The following is an 18,192-nucleotide window of genomic DNA, read 5'->3' as shown; positions in this document are numbered from 1 at the left end:
CTCATGGAACCTACAACTACAAGAATGACATTAAAAAAATAAATATTTATAGAAAATAAGAACTAACTTCAGGGGCGCCTGGGTGGCTCAGTCATTAAGTGTCTGCCTTTGGTTCAGGTCATGATCCCGGGGTCCTGGGATCGAGTCCCACATCGGGCTCCCTGCTCGGCAGGAAGCCTGCTTCTCCCTCTCCCACTCCCCCTGCTTGTGTTCCTGTTCTCACTATCTCTGTCTCTGTCAAATCAATAAATAAAATCTTTAAAAAAAAAAAAAAAGATCTAACTTCAAAGGCTAAAATAAGAATTATTTCAAAGGCAGTAAAGGGCGAAGAAAGGGGTTCCTAACTAAGCCGAGGTCACATAAGGAGGCTTCTTTGAGGGAGTGACATTTGAGGCTGAGAGGTAAAGGGCAGTGGGAGTTAGGGAGAGGAAGAAAGGCAGACGAGGGAAGAGGCCCTGAGGCAGAAAGGAACCTGGTGTGCTTGAGAAACTGAAAGGAACCTTAGCTAAGGGACAATGACAATTCTTTATAAAGAGATGCGGGAGACCTGGACCAGGGTGATGGTCTGGGCTAATTTAATGGTAGTAAAAATCAAGAGAAGTGGACAGACCGGTGATGCTAAATAGACAGCCGAAGACTAAAGGTCTGGTGCTGAGAAAAGTTCTGGTCCAAAAAGTCACAGAAAAGGAAAAGGAGAATGCCTAGGTGAAGTGCAGAGAAGATGCCTTAGGTCTGCACTCATAGGAACAATAACATTCAAGGGGAGGGCAAGTTAGCAGAAGAGACAGAAGTTAAAGCAGAACAGGGAAGCATCACAAAAGCCAATGATGACTGCTGAGGTCAGAATTAGTGACACAGCTACTAGTGACTTGAGTAAAAGCCATTTCAGAAGAAGGGTTTGAGCCGAGCCAGATTAGAATAGGCTAAGGAGTATGGAGAAGGTGATCAAAAGGGGACAGAGCTTTCTTCTAAGTTTAGCTGTGAAGGACAGGAAATGGGTCAGTTGCTAGAGGAGAAAGTGGGTCAAAGAAAGTTCGATGTTTTTGAAAAAGAATGCTTAAAAGGCGAACAGCCCGACAGAGCGGGAAAAGTTGAAGTCACAGATGAGACAGGGACTTCGATAGCATAATGGGTCCCGGAGAAGGAAAGAGGGTATGGAGGGGTGCCTGGGTGGCTCAGTCGTTAAGCGTCTACCTTCGGCTCGGGTCGTGGTCCCGGGGTCCTGGGATAGAGCCCCACATCAGGCCCCCTGCTCGGCGGGAAGCCTGCTTCTCCCTTTCCCACTCCCCCTTCTTGTGTTCCCTCTCTCGCTGTGTCTCTATCCATCAAATAAATAAATAAAATCTTTTTTAAAAAAGGAAAGAGGGTATGGAATCCACAGTGCAGGCAGGGCTGGCTTGTGATGGAAGAAAGGACATTTTCTCCACCATAACTGGAGGGAAGGAGAAGATGGGTATAAATATGTGAGTAGAAAACCCCAGCACAGAAGCCTGCACATAGCAGAGGCTCAGGAAATAAAGAGGAGTTGCATTTCACACATCAGAGAATGCGTGCGCCAGGAAAGCCCTGTGAGCTCCTCCAGTCTGCCCCCCTCTCTCGACCAGTGAGGACACAGGAGGAGGAGGAGAGCCTTGCTGGAAGTCAGAGAGAGCTGGTGCCTGGTCAGTTCAAGCAGATGATTTCAGAAATAACTTGTTGAAAAAGGGAATAAAATACCCATTTCTCAGGGTTATAGTAGATGAGATTCCATGTCACAGAGTGGTCTGAGATGACTTCAGACAACAGACGGCATCCAAGAGAGAACTGGCATCTGCTGGTGACTTAGGATTTGTCTGTTCTGTGTCTTCCTCCGTGTGTTGGGTATGATGAAGATACAAAGAAATCCTACAGGGTCTCTGTGCTCCCGGTGATTACGGACATAAAATATGTAACTTTTTTTTTTTTTTAAAGATTTTATTTGACAGAGAGAGACAGCGAGAGAGGGAACACAAGCAGGGGGAGTGGGAGAAGGAGAAGCAGGCCTCCCGCTGAGCAGGGAGCCCAATGCGGGACTTGATCCCAGGACCCTGGGATCATGACCTGAGCCGAAGGCAGGTGCTTAACGACTGAGCCACCCAGGCGCCCCAAAATATGTAACTTTCTAGTACAGAAGTACTGTACATAAGGTATACTTGATAAATGTTGGCTACCATCGTCATCCTCAACTAAGTGCCATGGGCCAGGCTACTCTGCAGGGTGCTTTCCCTTATGCGTTTGTTCCTTACAACACTTTATGTCTGGTAATATTATTACAGCTGAGAAAACAAGATCAGAGAGGTAAAGTAAATTGCTCACAGCTAATTAAAAGTGGATTAGAATTTGAAACCAGGTCCATCTGACTCTAACCCCCTAGCTCTTCCCACTACTTCAGAACAGATGAATGGGCAGCTAGTCCTGTCCTAATGTTATCTGGGGCACAGGAACTTACCTAGAAGAAAGAAAAGTGGGGCGCCTGGGTGGCTCAGTTGGTTAAGCGGCTGCCTTCGGTTCAGGTCATGATCCCAGGGTCCTGGGATCGAGCCCCGCATCGGGCTCTCTGCTCGGCGGGAGGCCTGCTTCTCCCTCTCCCTCTGCCTGCCTATCGCTCCCCCTGCTTATGCTCTCTCTCTATCTCTGTGTCAAATAAAAATAAATTAAAAATCTTTAAAAAAAAAAAAAAAAGAAGGAAGAAAAGTGTGAGGCAGGACACACGGCCCAATAGAGCAGAAACAATGTGCCACTACCCTGCCTGCCCAACAGGTCTCTCCGAGGGGAGAGCCCCAGAAAACTGGCTTATTTTGCAATCCTCTGTCTTCCACGCCCACTCCAACATGACCTTTGGGTGTGAATGGGAACTATAATGACTGGCTGTCACAAGCTTATGACCTCACAGTGACCAGCTAGAAAAAAACAAACACCATCCAAGGTTCCTCTGACTCAAGACGAGTTACTTTAGTTCATATTACAATTTCTCCATGTGAGGCAAAACAGCTGTCGTGTAGAATAAACAGAGTCATGTAAAATAATGAGAAGGAATGGAGAATGTGTGTTAATACAACTGTAAACCTCATTTCATTTTAGGAACCCTGAAATTAATTAACCACAGATCTTAGTAGGTCAAACCACTCTCGGAGGGGGACCGAGGGATGAATCAGACCTACTTCCCCACCTGGTAGGTAATAACAGCTCCAAAATCAACTATAACTCTCTGGGATCGGAGCTATGATCACAGAATGTACAAAAGACTATGAAAAACACCTGGGACTAAAAATGTGGCATATACACACAATGGAATTCTTTTTTCTAAGAGGCTACATGCACACACACACACACACACGCACGCACAGAGATTATTTATTTAGCATCCCCCCCCAAACACAGAGCTTGAACTCATAACCCTGAGATCAAGACCCAAGCCAAGATCAAGAGGCACTTAACTGACTGAGCCACCTAGGCTCCCCATTTATAGCCCTTTTTAAATTGAGGTATACAATGGAATATTATTCAGCCTGAAAAAAGAAGGAAATTCTGGCACCTGGTACAACATGGGTGGACCTTGAGGACATTATGCTGAGTGAAATAAGCCGGTCACAAGGGACAAATACTGCATGAGTCCATTTACATGAGGTACCTACAGTGGTCAAATTTATAGAGGCAGAAAACAGAATGGTTGTTTCCAGGGGCTGTAGGGAAAGGGATTGTGTTGTTATTATTTTAAGGGGTACAGAGCTTCTATTTTGCAAAATGAAGAGTTTTATGGATGGATGTGGTGATGGTTGTAGGACAATGTAGATGTATTTAATGCCACTGAACTGTAGATTTAAAAATGGTTAAGATGGTAAATTTTATGTGTGGTTTATCACAGTTTAAACAAAATTACTAGGGCTGCTACTTGGAAGCGAGCAGTGGTGGAGCTAGTAAAGGCTACACTTGGTCACACGGAGCACATTGTGAAAGGCTGATAAGTAAGTGTTGCTTGAATAAATGAAAGAATGAGTTGGCTAAAAAATGCGTGGAAGGCTGGAGTATCTTGGCTTCCTCAAACTACCATCCCCAAACCACTGATCAGGTTCTGGCTTCAAGGCCAGGGATGGTCTTGAAATTCAGATTGCCATGGCTCAGAGACCCATGTGTTCCTAAGCAGACCACAGCCCACTTGACCAAAGACTGGGGCAGAAATAGGAGAGTCCTGGAATTCTCAGGTTCGAAAGAACTATAAAGGTAGTGCAGTCTATCCCTTTATCCCAAGATGGAGTTGCGAGTCCCTTCCTCGACATCCCTGCCTAGTCTGATCTGTGGGCATCCTGAGCCCTAGCAGAAAAGCTGCCACTAAATCTCCGCAACATTTGCTGCGGGAAAGAATGAATGAATGAACTCTTAGTGACTCATCCAGTACTGTCACAGCCATCCTAGTGTTCCTATGACCTGCTCCCTGCCCCGGAAATGGGGGCCTGGGGAAACAGCAAACTGTTAGAGTTGGGGTCAGCAAGGTCACATTCTGTTGGACAGGAGCTGGACAGAGCAGCTCCTATGAAAGAGATAGGCATTCTCAATGTCAATTACCTAGGGAAGAGGTGGATCCTTGTACAGACACCAGGATTCAGAAGGCTGGCCTGAGGTAAAGGCATCCTTTTATCAGAACACAGGCTCTAGGTCTAGACGTCTGGAGGACAGAAGTTGTCTAGATGTGGATTCGAGCTGGTGCATGCTAAGATGGCACCTGCTACACAGAGGTAGGCTGAGAGTTGGATGGGGTAGGGTCTGAAAGCCTGGGAAAGCAGGCACCCTGCTATGTCAGATTAACCTCATTCAAGTACTCATGTCTATTTTCCTTTAATTAAGTTCAATGTGATTGTTGATCCTTGTGTTCTTGTGCTAGCTACTAAGAGGTATAAGGAGGTATGTGGATTCATCTATAGAATGAGCATCAGGTGTTGGAGGTAACTGCTGAGAACTCACAGGATAAAGGAGAATACGAGGGGTCAAGAGCTGGTGCCTGAGGCACTCTCGACCCTAATGAGAAATTCTCCCACCAGCTCTCTTGGTGATACTGAAATTTATCATTATTAGGGAATTATCATAATAAGGATTATCATTTGTAATCAATGGAACACCCAATAATCCTTCCCAAGAGCATGGAAAGAAGTCCAGCTCAAATCCCATTTTTGGGAAGCCAACGTAATGATTCCATCTCCTACAGGAGAAGCTAACTAGTGGATCGATTCTGAGCTCAGTTCCATTTGGACTGAAGTGCGTTCTGTACATTGGTTATTAATGACCCACCTGAGGGAATTAAGGCTACACTTAAATTGGCAGCTGATAATAACCCTGAGATAAAACTGGCAACAGCCTGGGAAAATCAGAAAAGTGGCCCCTTAAAAACAGAATGAGAAGAAAAAGAAATTGTAAGAGGGTAAAGGGCAGGATACTGGCAAGAATCATTTTGAAAAGCTGAGCGTGCCAAAGAAGCAGACTTCAAGAAAAGTTGTTGTTGAAAATGAAGATAATAATTAGACAATCGAGTATCTGGAAATCTCTTCTGGGCAGTGAAGTGGTTAAAGGAAAAGCTGAAGTCTATACCAATAGATAAGAGACCATGAAATGTGGCTAAAACACAAGACAGTTTTCAAACAAGAATCTAATGGGCTGTCCATAAAGCGACCCAATACACTTTGTTTTCCTTTTAATCCATTACAGAAGAAATAAAAATAGTCCCATGACACTGGGAAACAAAGTCCTAGATCTACAACTGCACTAGATGAAAGTTACCAAAGGTGATGGCTGAGGATTCTGCTTAACCTGAACTGCCCAAAGCCTACCAGTCCATGGCACAAACGAGACCGCAGTAGCACTGTTGTAAAAATGTGCGCAGCAAGTATCTTCCCACCTGCAAAACTGCCTTGAACTCTCCAAAGTTCAAGTCTCCTCATACAAAGTCAGCGCCAATCCTTTCCTGTGCCTCGAAGTTGGTCTCCATTGATTGGTATCTGCTGCCTAAAAGCCAGGACTGGTATCTGGCTGCCCCAAGAGAACCTACTTCCCTGACATTCTCCCAAGGTTTCTCTCCAAACTGCCAAACCTCATGTTGCAAGAACTTCTGAAGGCCTTTCAGACCTCTTGCATCAGACAGAGCCACACACATTTCAGCACAGAACTGGAGAAACGTTCGTTGAACTTAGAAATACTCCTTCTTGGGGTGGGGTCTTCTAATGGGCTGACACTGAGAAGTACTTCTGTGTTGTTCACATAATTATAGAAAGCATGCATTACTTTTATAAGCAGCAAAACAACAAAGACACATTTCCATTTTGGAAAAAAAAAAAAAAAAAGGAATATTGACTTGGGTTTCTTAAGACTGGCTGTTACTTTACCCATATTGTGAGCTTGAAGAATCCCTCCCTGGTCTCCACCTTATAGCATTTCCTATCTTAGTGAAAGTATACCAGCCAAGGAGTGGCTGGAGTTAGACATGTCAGCTTTGATACGTACTTTCCTTCAATCTTCAGAACCAATCTATATTCAAGTCCTATCCAAGTCCTAGCAAATGTACCTCCAAAATACTTCTCAAATAGCTTGCCTCTCTCCCTTCGCACCATCTGTCCCCTAACCCAAGCTACCTTCATCTTGCCCAGACTACTACAACTGCCTCTTAGTCTTCAGGGGTCCACTCTAAGCGGTGGCCCCCTCTCCAATCTGTTTCAATCCAGCAGCCAGAATGATCTTTTTAAAGTGCAAATCTGAAGATGTCATTTTCGATCTTAGCCTCCCAGGATTTTTAGCATAAAAACCACAATCTTTCCTTTGGCTTTCAAGGTTTTTTTCTAGTCTAGCCTCTATTTCTCCAGACACTTCCAGTACATTCTCAGCCCTACAACCACACTAGCCTTAGTTCCTCCAAATGGCCACCCTTTCTCTCACTACAGGACTCTTATCTACACATGTAGTTTGCTCTATCTGCTGCCCACATCACTTCCCACTTCGTCTAGTTAACTCCTACGCATCAGCTCAACAGTCACTTCTTTGGGGAAGCCATCTCTGGGCCCCCAGATGAGGTCAAATGCCATTACTGCATTTGTTCATAGCACTGTGAACCTTTCCTTCATAGTATTTATAAAAGTTATATTTTATATTTATTTGTGTATTTATTACTTTAATACCCATCTCTGTCACTAGGGCGTAAACTCCATCTGGGCAAGGACCATGTACACCTTTGTAATTCCAGCATAAGCCCAGTGCCCAGGCACATAGGAGGCATTAAATATTATCTACTGAATGAATGTTAACTTCCTGAATGATAAAGTGGTTCTTTCCTATAATGGCCCTAAAGTTAAAAATTCCAGGGTACATCTGAGATCTGGTTTTCCAAATTTTAAGGAAGAAATCTCCATACATACCACTGATATCTTGAAGGATTTTTTTATGGCTTAGCTCTTCCATCAAGCCAGTGATGCTATACTGACCTCCCTGGAAGTGGCATGAGGCAGTAGTGAAAGCCCAGGTGAACTTACCCCTATGGTAGATGCCATGTAGTCTGCACACATTTCTGCAAAGTCTCGCTCAAGAACTCCATAATAGAGGCCATAGAAGAGGAGAGAAATGCCAAAGTCCATGGCGTCTTCTGGTTTGATCCTGTAAGGAAAGCAGCATGGCCTGTAAGGCCTGCCCTAAGACACAACTGCTTTGGATTACTACTCTGGGACACATAAGGAGGCACCTAAAGTTGGAAGCTTTAACAGCTAAATCAAGTGTTGGCAAAATAAGACCAGATCTTAAGCCTGTTTTTTATATGGCCTGTTGGCACCATCTGAACAGGCCAGCACTGTGAGCTACAAAGATCAAGCCAGGGTGTTGCCTACCGCCCCTCTTCCCCACTCTGTCCCCAGTGCGTGCCTCCACCAACTGGCAACCATGCCTTGCAGCTGTCTAGGGCCCACTCTGGTTGGCACCTACGCGTTGGAGACTCCACTGTTGGCAATCACTGGACACCAACCAGTGGAATTTCAGTCTGGAAGTTGGCAACTCACCAAGTTGCCTCACCTCCAGCCAGCTGCCCAAGTTGAAATGGCGGGGCAAGGGCACACCAAGATCTGGGTTGTCACTGGAACAGAAAGTGAAAATGATCCCAGTGGTCACACACCCCCTTGTCAGGCCCCTCCTTCTGAGGATGTCTCATCTGATGGCAAGTGGGCACAAAGTATGCCTCCCACCTGAGAGAGCCCATCCATCAAACAAGGTGAGGCAAAGAAAGAGTTTCCCCTCTTGTTATAGACTTTGCCTTTTGTCCACAAAGCCTAAAATATTATTTGGCTCTTTACAGAAAAAGTTTGCCAGCCACAGCTTTAGAAATAAAAGATAAAATTAGTCACTTAGCAAATATATACATACCAGTTACCATAAAATTTTAAGCTGTATCTATACATATTCTGTATCATGTCATCAAAGTTAAATTTTGGTCCAGGGGCACCTGGGTGGCTCAGCCAGTTAAGCGGCCAGGTCATGATCTCGGGGTCCTGGTATCGAGCCCTGCATCGGGCTCTGTGCTCAGCAGGGGGTCTGCTTAATGATTCTTCCTCTCTCTCCCTCTCCCTCTGCCCCATCCCCAAGCCCCCCACTCGTGCTCTCTCAAATAAATAGATTTTAAAAAATGGGGGATGCTTGGGTGGCTCAGTTGGTTAAGCGTCTGCCTTTGGCTCAGGTCATGATCTCACAGTCCTGGGACTGAGCCCCACATTGGGCTCCCTGCTCAGCATGGAGTCTGCTTCTCCCTCTCCCTCTGTCCCCCAACTCATGCTCGCTCTCTCTCTCAAATAAATAAAATCTTTAAAAAAAAATTGGGGGTCCAAGTCTACTTACTAAGAAGGACAAAGATCTTGCCTGTACATTAGGAGGCTTGTTTTAATAATTCCAAGGACCAATAATTTGCAAACTTCAGTCTTCGAATGTTTATTAAACAACCTTTGTCAAAAATTTGTACCAGGAACTGTACCTGTTTACTTAGTTGTAAATTATCTTAAAAAGTTGAGTGTATTCATCAATCTTATAATATTTAACCCACTAGACATCATAATCTTATACCAATTAACCTGATTAGTAGCATAAAAATGGTCAAGATTCTCAATTCTGTCTTCCTCCTTGTATAGCTTATGCAAGTAAAAACAAACTGTAATTAGAGAATAACCATCTTTAATACAATGCAGAATCTTTTTCTTTTCCTTTTTCTTTTTTTAAAATAGGCTCCATGCCCAGCATGGAGCCCAATGTGGGGCTTGAACTCACAACTCTGAGATCAAGACCTGAGCCACTCAGGCACCCTGCAATGCAGAATCTGGATTTTTATTTTTTTAACCACACAGATTAGGAAGCTATCTGGAAATATCTTGGCTTTCTTTGATGGGACTTGCTAGACTCTATACTGATGAATTCCTATAAACCTCTGTGGAGACTGTTTATGCTTTTTCCTGGAAGAAAGAATTCCATGGGTATGCTCTCACTATATAAAGTAAGGACTTACTCCTTTCAGTTTCAAAGAGACTCCTGCCTCCAGTGCACTAGATTTGGGAAAGAGGCCAGTGGTCCTGACTTTAAACCTGAATCCTAAATCTCTAGCTTTAAGTGCCCGGCCCTAGGCTCAGGATTCCTCATGATCCACAGTCCACAGTCCCCATCACCTCAGCCAGGAGACCACATTTCCATTCTCATCTGTCCTGCTGACTCACTATACCCTACAGTCTCAGAGTCCAGGATTTCTTGGCTTTCCTGGCTTCTGCCTCAACTGGGAGCAGGGGAAACTGTACGCTGATACGAATCTTTTTTTTTTTTTTTTTAATTATTTATTTGAGAGAGAGCATGAGAGAGAGAGAGCACAAGCAGGGGGAGGGGTAGAGGGAGAGAGAGAAGCAGACTCCCCGCTGAGCAGGGAGCCCGATACGGGACTCAATCCCAGGACCCCGGGATCATGACCCGAGCTGAAGGCAGACACTTAACTGACTGAGCCACCCAGGCGCCCGATAGGAATCTTTTTGAAATTTTATGACAATACGAAGCAATAGTCAGAATCCGACTCCTGGTAACGTATCCTTAGAAGCAACAAAGCTAATATTATCTGTGATAGCACAATATCGAAAAACACCCTAAGTGCCCAACAATGGAGCAGGAGTTAAATGTCCACGGGTTAACTTTCTAAAAAACGGTTTCGGAATGTCAGCTACGTCACAAAGCAACAATGTGTTAAACATGACGCACGTGCATCTGAACTGGGAGATTCTTAAAACTGGATGTGCCCCAGGAGGGGGAAAGCTTCCGGCCACCCATCTGTGTGGTCTCAGCCCTGGAGCCGCTCTGAGGGCTCCTACGGAACCACGCTGTTCCCCGCCCTGTACGCTTCCAGGTGTGCTTGGTGCCAGCTGTGGCCAACTGTGTCACGTGAGTCTGACTGTCTAGTTCAGGGGCTCACAAACTTTTTGTGGAAAGGGCCAGATAGTATTTTGAGTTTTGTGGCCCAAATAGTCTCTGCCACAAATATTCAACCCTGCTATTGTTATACTGCAAAAACAGCATAAACAATGCAAAAACAAACGAGTGTGATGATGTTCCAGTAAAAGCTTTTTTTATCTTGTAAAAACAGGACAAAGGCCAATTTGGTCCACGGGACAGTTTGCCAACCCCTAGTCTCCCTAAACATAAGACCACTCAGGTAGAGTCATTGCAATAAACAGTGAATGCATGGACAAGGAAAATAACTCTGATAGGGTGATGGATAACTGGCCATAATCATTACTATGCTTACTGTTGTGATACTTTCCCATTAAAATATAGGTTCTTGGAAAACATAACCAATGATGGGACTCTAACTCTATATCCAGACATTCCTTCCTCTTTGCCAGCACAAATCATGGAGGGCCCACCTTCCCATTCCCCAAAGCCCAAGTCTCCTATCCTGGGTGCCATGGCCCCCTTGTTAATATTCAGGACTTGGCTTGAGGAGGAAAGGTACATCTTACCAGCCCCTCCTCCCCAAACACAAACAAAAACAAAAGCAAAGAGTACTTACTTGAATAATAAATTGAGACCAAAGAGGGTAAACATGACAGCCATGTAGCCAACAATGCCAGTGGCATAGCTGATTTTATAGATCAACAGGAACCACTTATAAACCAACCTGGAGAAAGGAGAGAAAATTAGCATAGCTGACATGGAAACTTGCCTAGGGGCCTCTGGATTACCAGAATCTCTTATTCTTACATCAATGGGGACATTAGGTTATTTGTCTAAGACTTACGAAGCAACTTCAGTTACTGTTACAGACCTGGTCACTCTCTTAATTGCAGAAATACCCCTGCATACCAGGGAGCTAGTGCTATTTTCCTGGTCCCAGACCAAGGGAAGAAAAGGGAGCCTTATAAAAGGTTTCAGCTTCAAACAAACAAAAAGCAGAGCTGATATCAGACAGCTATGCCCTCTCAAATTCAGATTAGCTGGATAAGGAAGTGAAAACTAGTAACTACAGCTATGTTCAGATGGGAAGAGGTGGGGAAGGCCAACTGTTCTTGTCAGGAAAGAGAATTCAAGGGAAGATGAAAAAGAGGATCAGCTATGGGCTTTTCCCTTTTTTTTTTTTTTTTTTTAATATTTATTTATTTAAGTCATCATTATACCCAACATGGGGCTCGAACTCACGAGTTCAAGCTCCTGAGATCAAGAGGTCCATGCTCTTCCGACTGAGCCAGCAAGGCACCCCCAAGCTTTTCCTACTGGGAATGGTTAACCTGAATACTGCTTTGCTCCTATCTACAGGCCTATAATGAAATGGTGTCTAATGAATTTGCTTCTGAAATGATTTTCTTTCTGGAGAAGAAGGGATAAGAAAAGAGGTACTCAAAGAATACCTTTGAATGGATGTATGTGTGTGATTGTGGTGGTGGTGAGGTGGGGTTCACAGAATGCTCTTGAAGGAGGAGCAATGCTCTCTCAAATTCAATGAAAAGCAGTGTGAAACCAGGATGGTGAGAGCAAATGAGGAATTCACTTGAATAAACAGCTCAAGCCTGTCTGGCTCCTGAGACCAAGTTACCACCAACCTTGATGGGCCGCAGGGAGGAAGCTCAAGGTCCCTCCCTGTGCCTCCGTGCTGTGGCTAAGCAAGTGGTGATGGGTTCTCAGGCAAGGGAAAGGCCCCAAACATTTTGTAGTGCCTGCCCTCAGAAACCACACAAAGCTCCATTATCCAGGGTTTGCACTCATCAGATAGGAGTGAGACAGTGGAAAGGATGTGGAATTTTAGGCAAAATCTGGATTAAACGAGTTTTATTAGCTGGGTAATCCCAAGTAAATCAAATCACCACTCTAAGACAAGTTTACTTATTTGTAAAATGGGGAAACCATGATACCTTCCTCAGTGGATTGTACAGAGCCCATTTCCTGGTGTATATAATACATGCTCAATAAATGCTACATGAATAAGCATGGATGTTTATGAAAGTGCTTTGAAATTATAAAGCACTATCAAATGTTAGTTATTATCATCAAAAACCTCCCATGTCATAGACACATTTTCAGTCACTTTACCTACAAATTGATACTGGTTGTTACTTACTGACACTTAAAGTATATTTTTACACCGTTTCTTCACAGCACCCTTTATGAGGGAGCAATCATTGTCACATTTCTAGGGATAAAAAATTCAAGGCTCAGAAAGGTGAAGCCATACAGGTCATGTAATTAAGTGGCAGGGCTGGAGTTTCCAATCCACATCCATCTGGCTCCAGAGTCTCTATCTTCTATCACGGCCCTTAATGTAAACTACCACAGCCAGGGAGGAACTTCCAAGTCATCGACTTCACCTTGAAGATAAATTTTACCACGTACAAGGAAACTCAGAAGGCCAAAGTAAAACCTTACAGTGAAGCGGAACATAAAATGCATGGGAAGAAGAGCAACTTGCAACTTGGAAGCCTTTGGTTCTGGTAGTTACAACTCTGAGGCTGGCTAGTTCCTCTGCTAGGCTCTCCTGGACCTGTACACACGTCTCTCACAGCACTTACCAACTGCACTGAAACAGCTGCTTTCTGGTCCATCTCCTCCATTAAACCGAGCATTCCTTGAGGGCAGGGACCATGTCTTATCCAGCTCTGTATCCCCAGCGCTCAGCACAGGGCCTGATACATAGCAGGTGCTTGTTGAATGAATGAATGAATGAGAAAATCTCTTTCTGTCAAGTACAGATATGAAATGACCTCACAAGCTGGTTGGGAGGATCAAACTAGAAATGCATTTGAGTAAAATACAAAGAATAATACAGGCAGGGGCTGTTTTGTGACCAAAGAAGTATTGTTTGTTGAAAAATTGCAAATTTGCTGAGATTCATTCATTCAACAAAAATTCACAGAGTAGGCTACTATGTGCCAGGCCCTGTGATAGGGCCTGGATATACCAGGACAAACAAAATACATGTGGTTCCTGATCTCACAGTTATAGTTTAGTGGGGGAGATAGACACTCAAGATTTTGTGTTATCTTCTATGATGGAAAACTATAGGGCCTATGAAAGAATATAACAGAAAACCTAATTTAGAGATCAGAGAAGGGTTCACAAAATAACATTTAAAATGAAACCACAATGATCCCCAGAATTTGCTTACTTATTTGGTTGATTTAAATATACATAGACCTTGATATAAACTCTAAGGTAAGCTATAGGGAGATATTTTGGGGTTTTTAATCTGTGAATGGGGGGGCGGGTAGTTCTCCCAATCAGCTTGTTTTAGTGGGGGCCCATGCCAAGTAATTTTGGCAAATAAAAATTACAACTTTTTCAGCCTAAACCTACCCCAATCCCATGCATTTCAACCCGTTCCCTTCAGGAAACCTAGCTCTTCCCCACTACCTAAACTCTCACCTTGGGGTTGTCTGTACTAGTGGTTTTCGGGTGGCTCGGAAGGTGACAAAAGCTGTGACAGCAGAGAACAAGATCCAGATCACTAGGAACCTCCACCAATGCAGCTTCACTGTGAAATAGAGGGGAACAACCCACATCTGAAAGAGGGTCACCATCTGAAACACAAACACAAGCACTTCAGCTCTAGCCAGCTCCCTCTGTGCTCTATCTGCAAGTCCAGAGTGTATGCTGTGTGTTCCATTTTAGCCTGATCTTCTCCTACATTTCCAATGTTGGATAGAGGCACCTCCTAGTGGTCTAACTTAGAAACCTAGGACCATGCCTGACACCTCTCTTTCATTCCTCACCTACCTGTTGCATACATTCTTTCCTTTCCATGTGAGCCCTGGCTATCCCTTGCCTGGCTCACTACAATGACCTCTTTGTTAAATCTCCCTGCGTTCAGCACCCCCCTCTCCAATCTAGCCTCCCCAGGAGCACTGGAATGGTGTCTCTAACACACAGTCTTGAACATGTCATTCCCTGCTTACAACCTTCTAATGGTCCCCTGCATACAGGATAACACCCAAATCCTTAGGCAGGCAGTCAAATCCTCCACAATGTGGCCCGAAACTACTATTTCAAGAGTGACCTTCTACTACTTCCCATGCCGTTAGATTGTCCCCCTCAGGCTAAAACATCCTTTCCACCTGCCTTTCTGCCTGATAATATCACATCCAAGATACATGAAGCCTTCGATCTCCTTTCCAGGCAGAATGAGTCATAACTTTCTAGTGCTCCAAAAGCATTTTCTTTTCTACCATCATTACAGTGCTTATCTAGAGTGTGCTTCAAATTCATTATCTGAATGTAAGCTCCTTGAGAGCAGTGACTAGGCCATACTCATCTGTTTCCCATGTGCTAGGAAACGGTCTAGCACATGACAGATCCTCAATAAACTTAGATACATGAGAAGAAAGCAAAACTAGAACCCAAAACAGAGGCATGTTTCTGCTCTAAGGGGTGTCTCAGAACTCGGACTTGTCAGCTGAAGAGTTCCAAATGTATACAATGATTCTAAGTCAGAAGTTTGGACTGACCACCAGTCTTCCACTCCCTGGTGCCTCCTAACTCCCTCCACCAACCACCCTGCTTTCACTAGATGTCACTCTGCTCAGGTGAGTAGCAGGTGTTTAAAAAAAAAAAGGTAATTAGTACTTAATGGAGCCTTTCTTCCTGATGTCATCAAATAAAATGAAAGAACGTGCGGGGACGAGTTATAGAGAGGAAAATGATAGTTTCCTAAAGTTCCATAGTGGAGAAAACTTTTGAGAAAGTATTTACTTGGGGATTTCTAGACCAGTGCTACCTAATCAAAACATAATGGTAGTCACATATGTAATTTTAAGTTATCTAGTAGTGACATTTAAAAAAGGAAAAAGAAACACTGGTGTTATTTTTAAAGATTTTATTTATTTGAGAGAGAGAGCAAGCGAACAGGGGGAGGGGCAGAGGGAGAGGGAGAGGGAGAAGCAGACTCTGTGCTGAGCACGGACCCTGACGTGGGGCTCAAGCTCATGACCCCGAGATCATGACCTGAGCCGAAATCAAGAGTCAGATGCTCAACCGACTGAGCCACCCAGGTGCCCCCAGATGATATTAATTTAAATAATATATTTTATTTTATCCAATACATCCAAAATATTATCGTTCCAACATTTACTTCATATTAAAATTATTTATGAAATCTTTTACTTTTTTTTGTACTGAGGCTTTGAAATCTGATGTGTTACCTTATATTTATGGCATACCTCAAGAGAGACTAGTCACATTTCAAGTGCTCAATAGCCATATGGTAATGGTCACTCCCATATTGGACAGTGTACCTTAGAGCATCTTTTTAGCATTTAGTTGTCTCCTGTAGCTTCTTTTTTATTTTATTTTTTTTATTTATTTTTTATTTTTTATTTTTTTTTTATTTTTTATTTTTTTTTATTTTTTTATTTTTTTTAAAGATTTTTTTTTTTATTTATTTGAGAGAGAGAGAATGAGAGAGCAAACACATGAGAGGGGGGAGGGTCAGAGGGAGAAGCAGACTCCCTGCCGAGCAGGGAGCCTGATGCGGGACTCGATCCAGGGACTCCAGGATCATGACCTGAGCCGAAGGCAGTCGCTTAACCAACTGAGCCACCCAGGCGCCCTCCTGTAGCTTCTAATAGACTGCTCTGTGGCAAGAAAAAGCCTTAGTGTTTTAGTGTTATTTTACATAGGAAAAAAAAAAAAAGAGAGAGAAACACTGAGAGGAGAATGGTGAGCAGATCCCACTTTGCTTTAGAGCTTACGGTTCTGTGTGCTCACTGGTGCAGGCTAATGGTCAGTGAACACTGTAGTCTCAGTGCCCATTCTACTGTACAGGAACCCCCAACCAACTCTCCGAATGAAACATCCTAAAACAGTCTGGCCTTATATGAAAAGTGTGGGAGCACTGGGACGTATTAACAAACAGCTACCCAAATAACACTCCAGGTAACATTCTATGAGATAATGGGAGGAGACCAGGAAAGGACATCGTAACAAACCATATATTATTTAAGCTAGGGGATAAGAGGGGCGCCTGGGTGGCTCAGTTGGTTAAGTGTCCATCTCTTGATTTAGGCTCAGGTCATGATCTCGGGGTTGTGAGATCAAGGCCCATGTTGGGCTCTGTGCTCAGTGGGGGAGTCTGCTTGGGATTCTCTCTCTCTCTCCCTCTGCCCCTCCCCCTGTGCATGCACTCTCTCAGTAAATAAATTTTTTAAAAATCTTTAAAAAAAATACTTTAGGGGTACCTGGGTGGCTCAGTCGTTAAGTGTCTGCCTTCAGCTCAGGTCATGATCCCAGGGTCCTGGGATCGAGCCCCGCATCGGGCTCCCTGCTCGGCGGGAAGCCTGCTTCTCCCTCTCCCACTTCCTCTGCTTGTGTTCCCTCTCTCGCTGTCTCTCTCTCTGTCAAATAAATAAAATCTTAAAAAAAAAAAAAATACTTTAAACTAGGGAATAAGACAACTGGAATCATGATATTCAAAGGGAGTAAATAAATGGTGGTGAGATGTGGAAAGAAGAGCTGCAGGGTCTTTAGCCTTCACATCATTTGCTTACAAAATAGCAGGACCATAGACTACAGAAGAATTAAATTACAGAGTCTGGTTACATTTGTCTTCTCTGAGAAAAAAAAAAAAAAGGAATTCCTCCAAAAACCTGGCTATCGCAAAAAAACCAAAAAACCAAAAAAACAAAACAGAACAAAAAACCAGCCTGTCCCCTACCAGCCTTTTTCCCACTCCTCACCAATCATCAATAGCATGTTCTAAGAAGGAATCTAGTAAAGATAATTTTCTCTACATGAGCTGTAGCTCTGCATACTTTGGGTGCGGAGAGAGGCAAAGGACCTGGATTCTATTCTGGGTTGAATAAAGGCATAATCAGGAGTAGAAATCAGTGTAAAAGGAATGAAAAAAGTCTTGCCTTGCTTTGTTAACTCTGAGGCTTAAAACTTTAAGTGTATAAAGCTACTCAACTCACATCATGAAAGAAAGAGAAAAAAGGAAAGAAAAGGAAGAAGGAAAGTAGGGAAAGAGGGAGCAATTTAGGGACAGGGTAGGTTCTTTCAAACCAGATGGCTAAGTAGAAGACCAAAAGACCTAGATTCTAGTTCTGTGTGCTTCCAACTCACTGGGTCACCCTAAGGAGGTCCTTCCTCCTTGAGGAAAAGGTTTGACTTGATTTTTCAAGCCCCTTTAAAGTTCTAACATGCTAAGGTTCTATTAAGCAGCCTTGTATCTCAGATTTCCTGGGAGAGCGAAGGCAGTGTTCATTCACTGGTACATCGAGTATTTATTTTGCATTTAATGGAAAAAAGAATGCAGAAATAAACATGACCCCCTAGTTAGGACCCCCTGTCCTCAAGGGGCTAACAGCAGCAGCAGAAGAAAAATAGAAATCAAACCCAAACTTTTTTTTTTTTTAAATATTTATTTGACAGAGACAGCACAAGCAGAGGGAGAGAGAGAGAGAGAGGCAGGCTCCCTGCTGAGCAAGGAGCCCGATGTGGGACTTGATCCCAGGACCCTGGGATCATGACCCAGGCCGAAGGCAGCCGCTTAACCGACTGAGCCACCCAGGCGTCCCTCAAACCCAAACTTTAATGATTCTATTAATCTTTAGATGCTTTTAAAAAATTTTTTGTTTTAAAGTTGTTTTTTTTTTTTTTTAAGGTAGGCTCCATATCCAGCATGGAGCCCAAGATGGGGCTTGACCTCACAAC

The 18,192-nt window shown here is 43.7% G+C and overlaps 1 protein-coding gene across 1 annotated transcript in view; it reads right to left on the bottom strand.

Moving 5' to 3' along the window:
- Nucleotides 1-18,192, bottom strand: part of RNF121 (ring finger protein 121) — an 82,296-nt gene that overhangs the window by 7,199 nt on the left and 56,905 nt on the right. Inside the window, exons 4-6 of the mRNA XM_036119407.2 lie at nt 13,912-14,066; nt 11,069-11,176; nt 7,527-7,647 (exon numbers count right to left, since the gene is read on the bottom strand). Coding sequence (XP_035975300.1) covers nt 7,527-7,647; nt 11,069-11,176; nt 13,912-14,066 — 384 coding nt within the window. The remainder of the gene's footprint in view (nt 1-7,526; nt 7,648-11,068; nt 11,177-13,911; nt 14,067-18,192) is intronic.

The sequence above is a fragment of the Halichoerus grypus genome, chromosome 11 (assembly GCF_964656455.1).
Source record: "Halichoerus grypus chromosome 11, mHalGry1.hap1.1, whole genome shotgun sequence".
Classification (NCBI taxonomy): Eukaryota; Metazoa; Chordata; class Mammalia; order Carnivora; family Phocidae; genus Halichoerus; species Halichoerus grypus.
The sequence above is the reverse complement of the archived record's forward strand: the minus strand, read 5'-3'. Positions and strand labels throughout refer to the sequence as shown.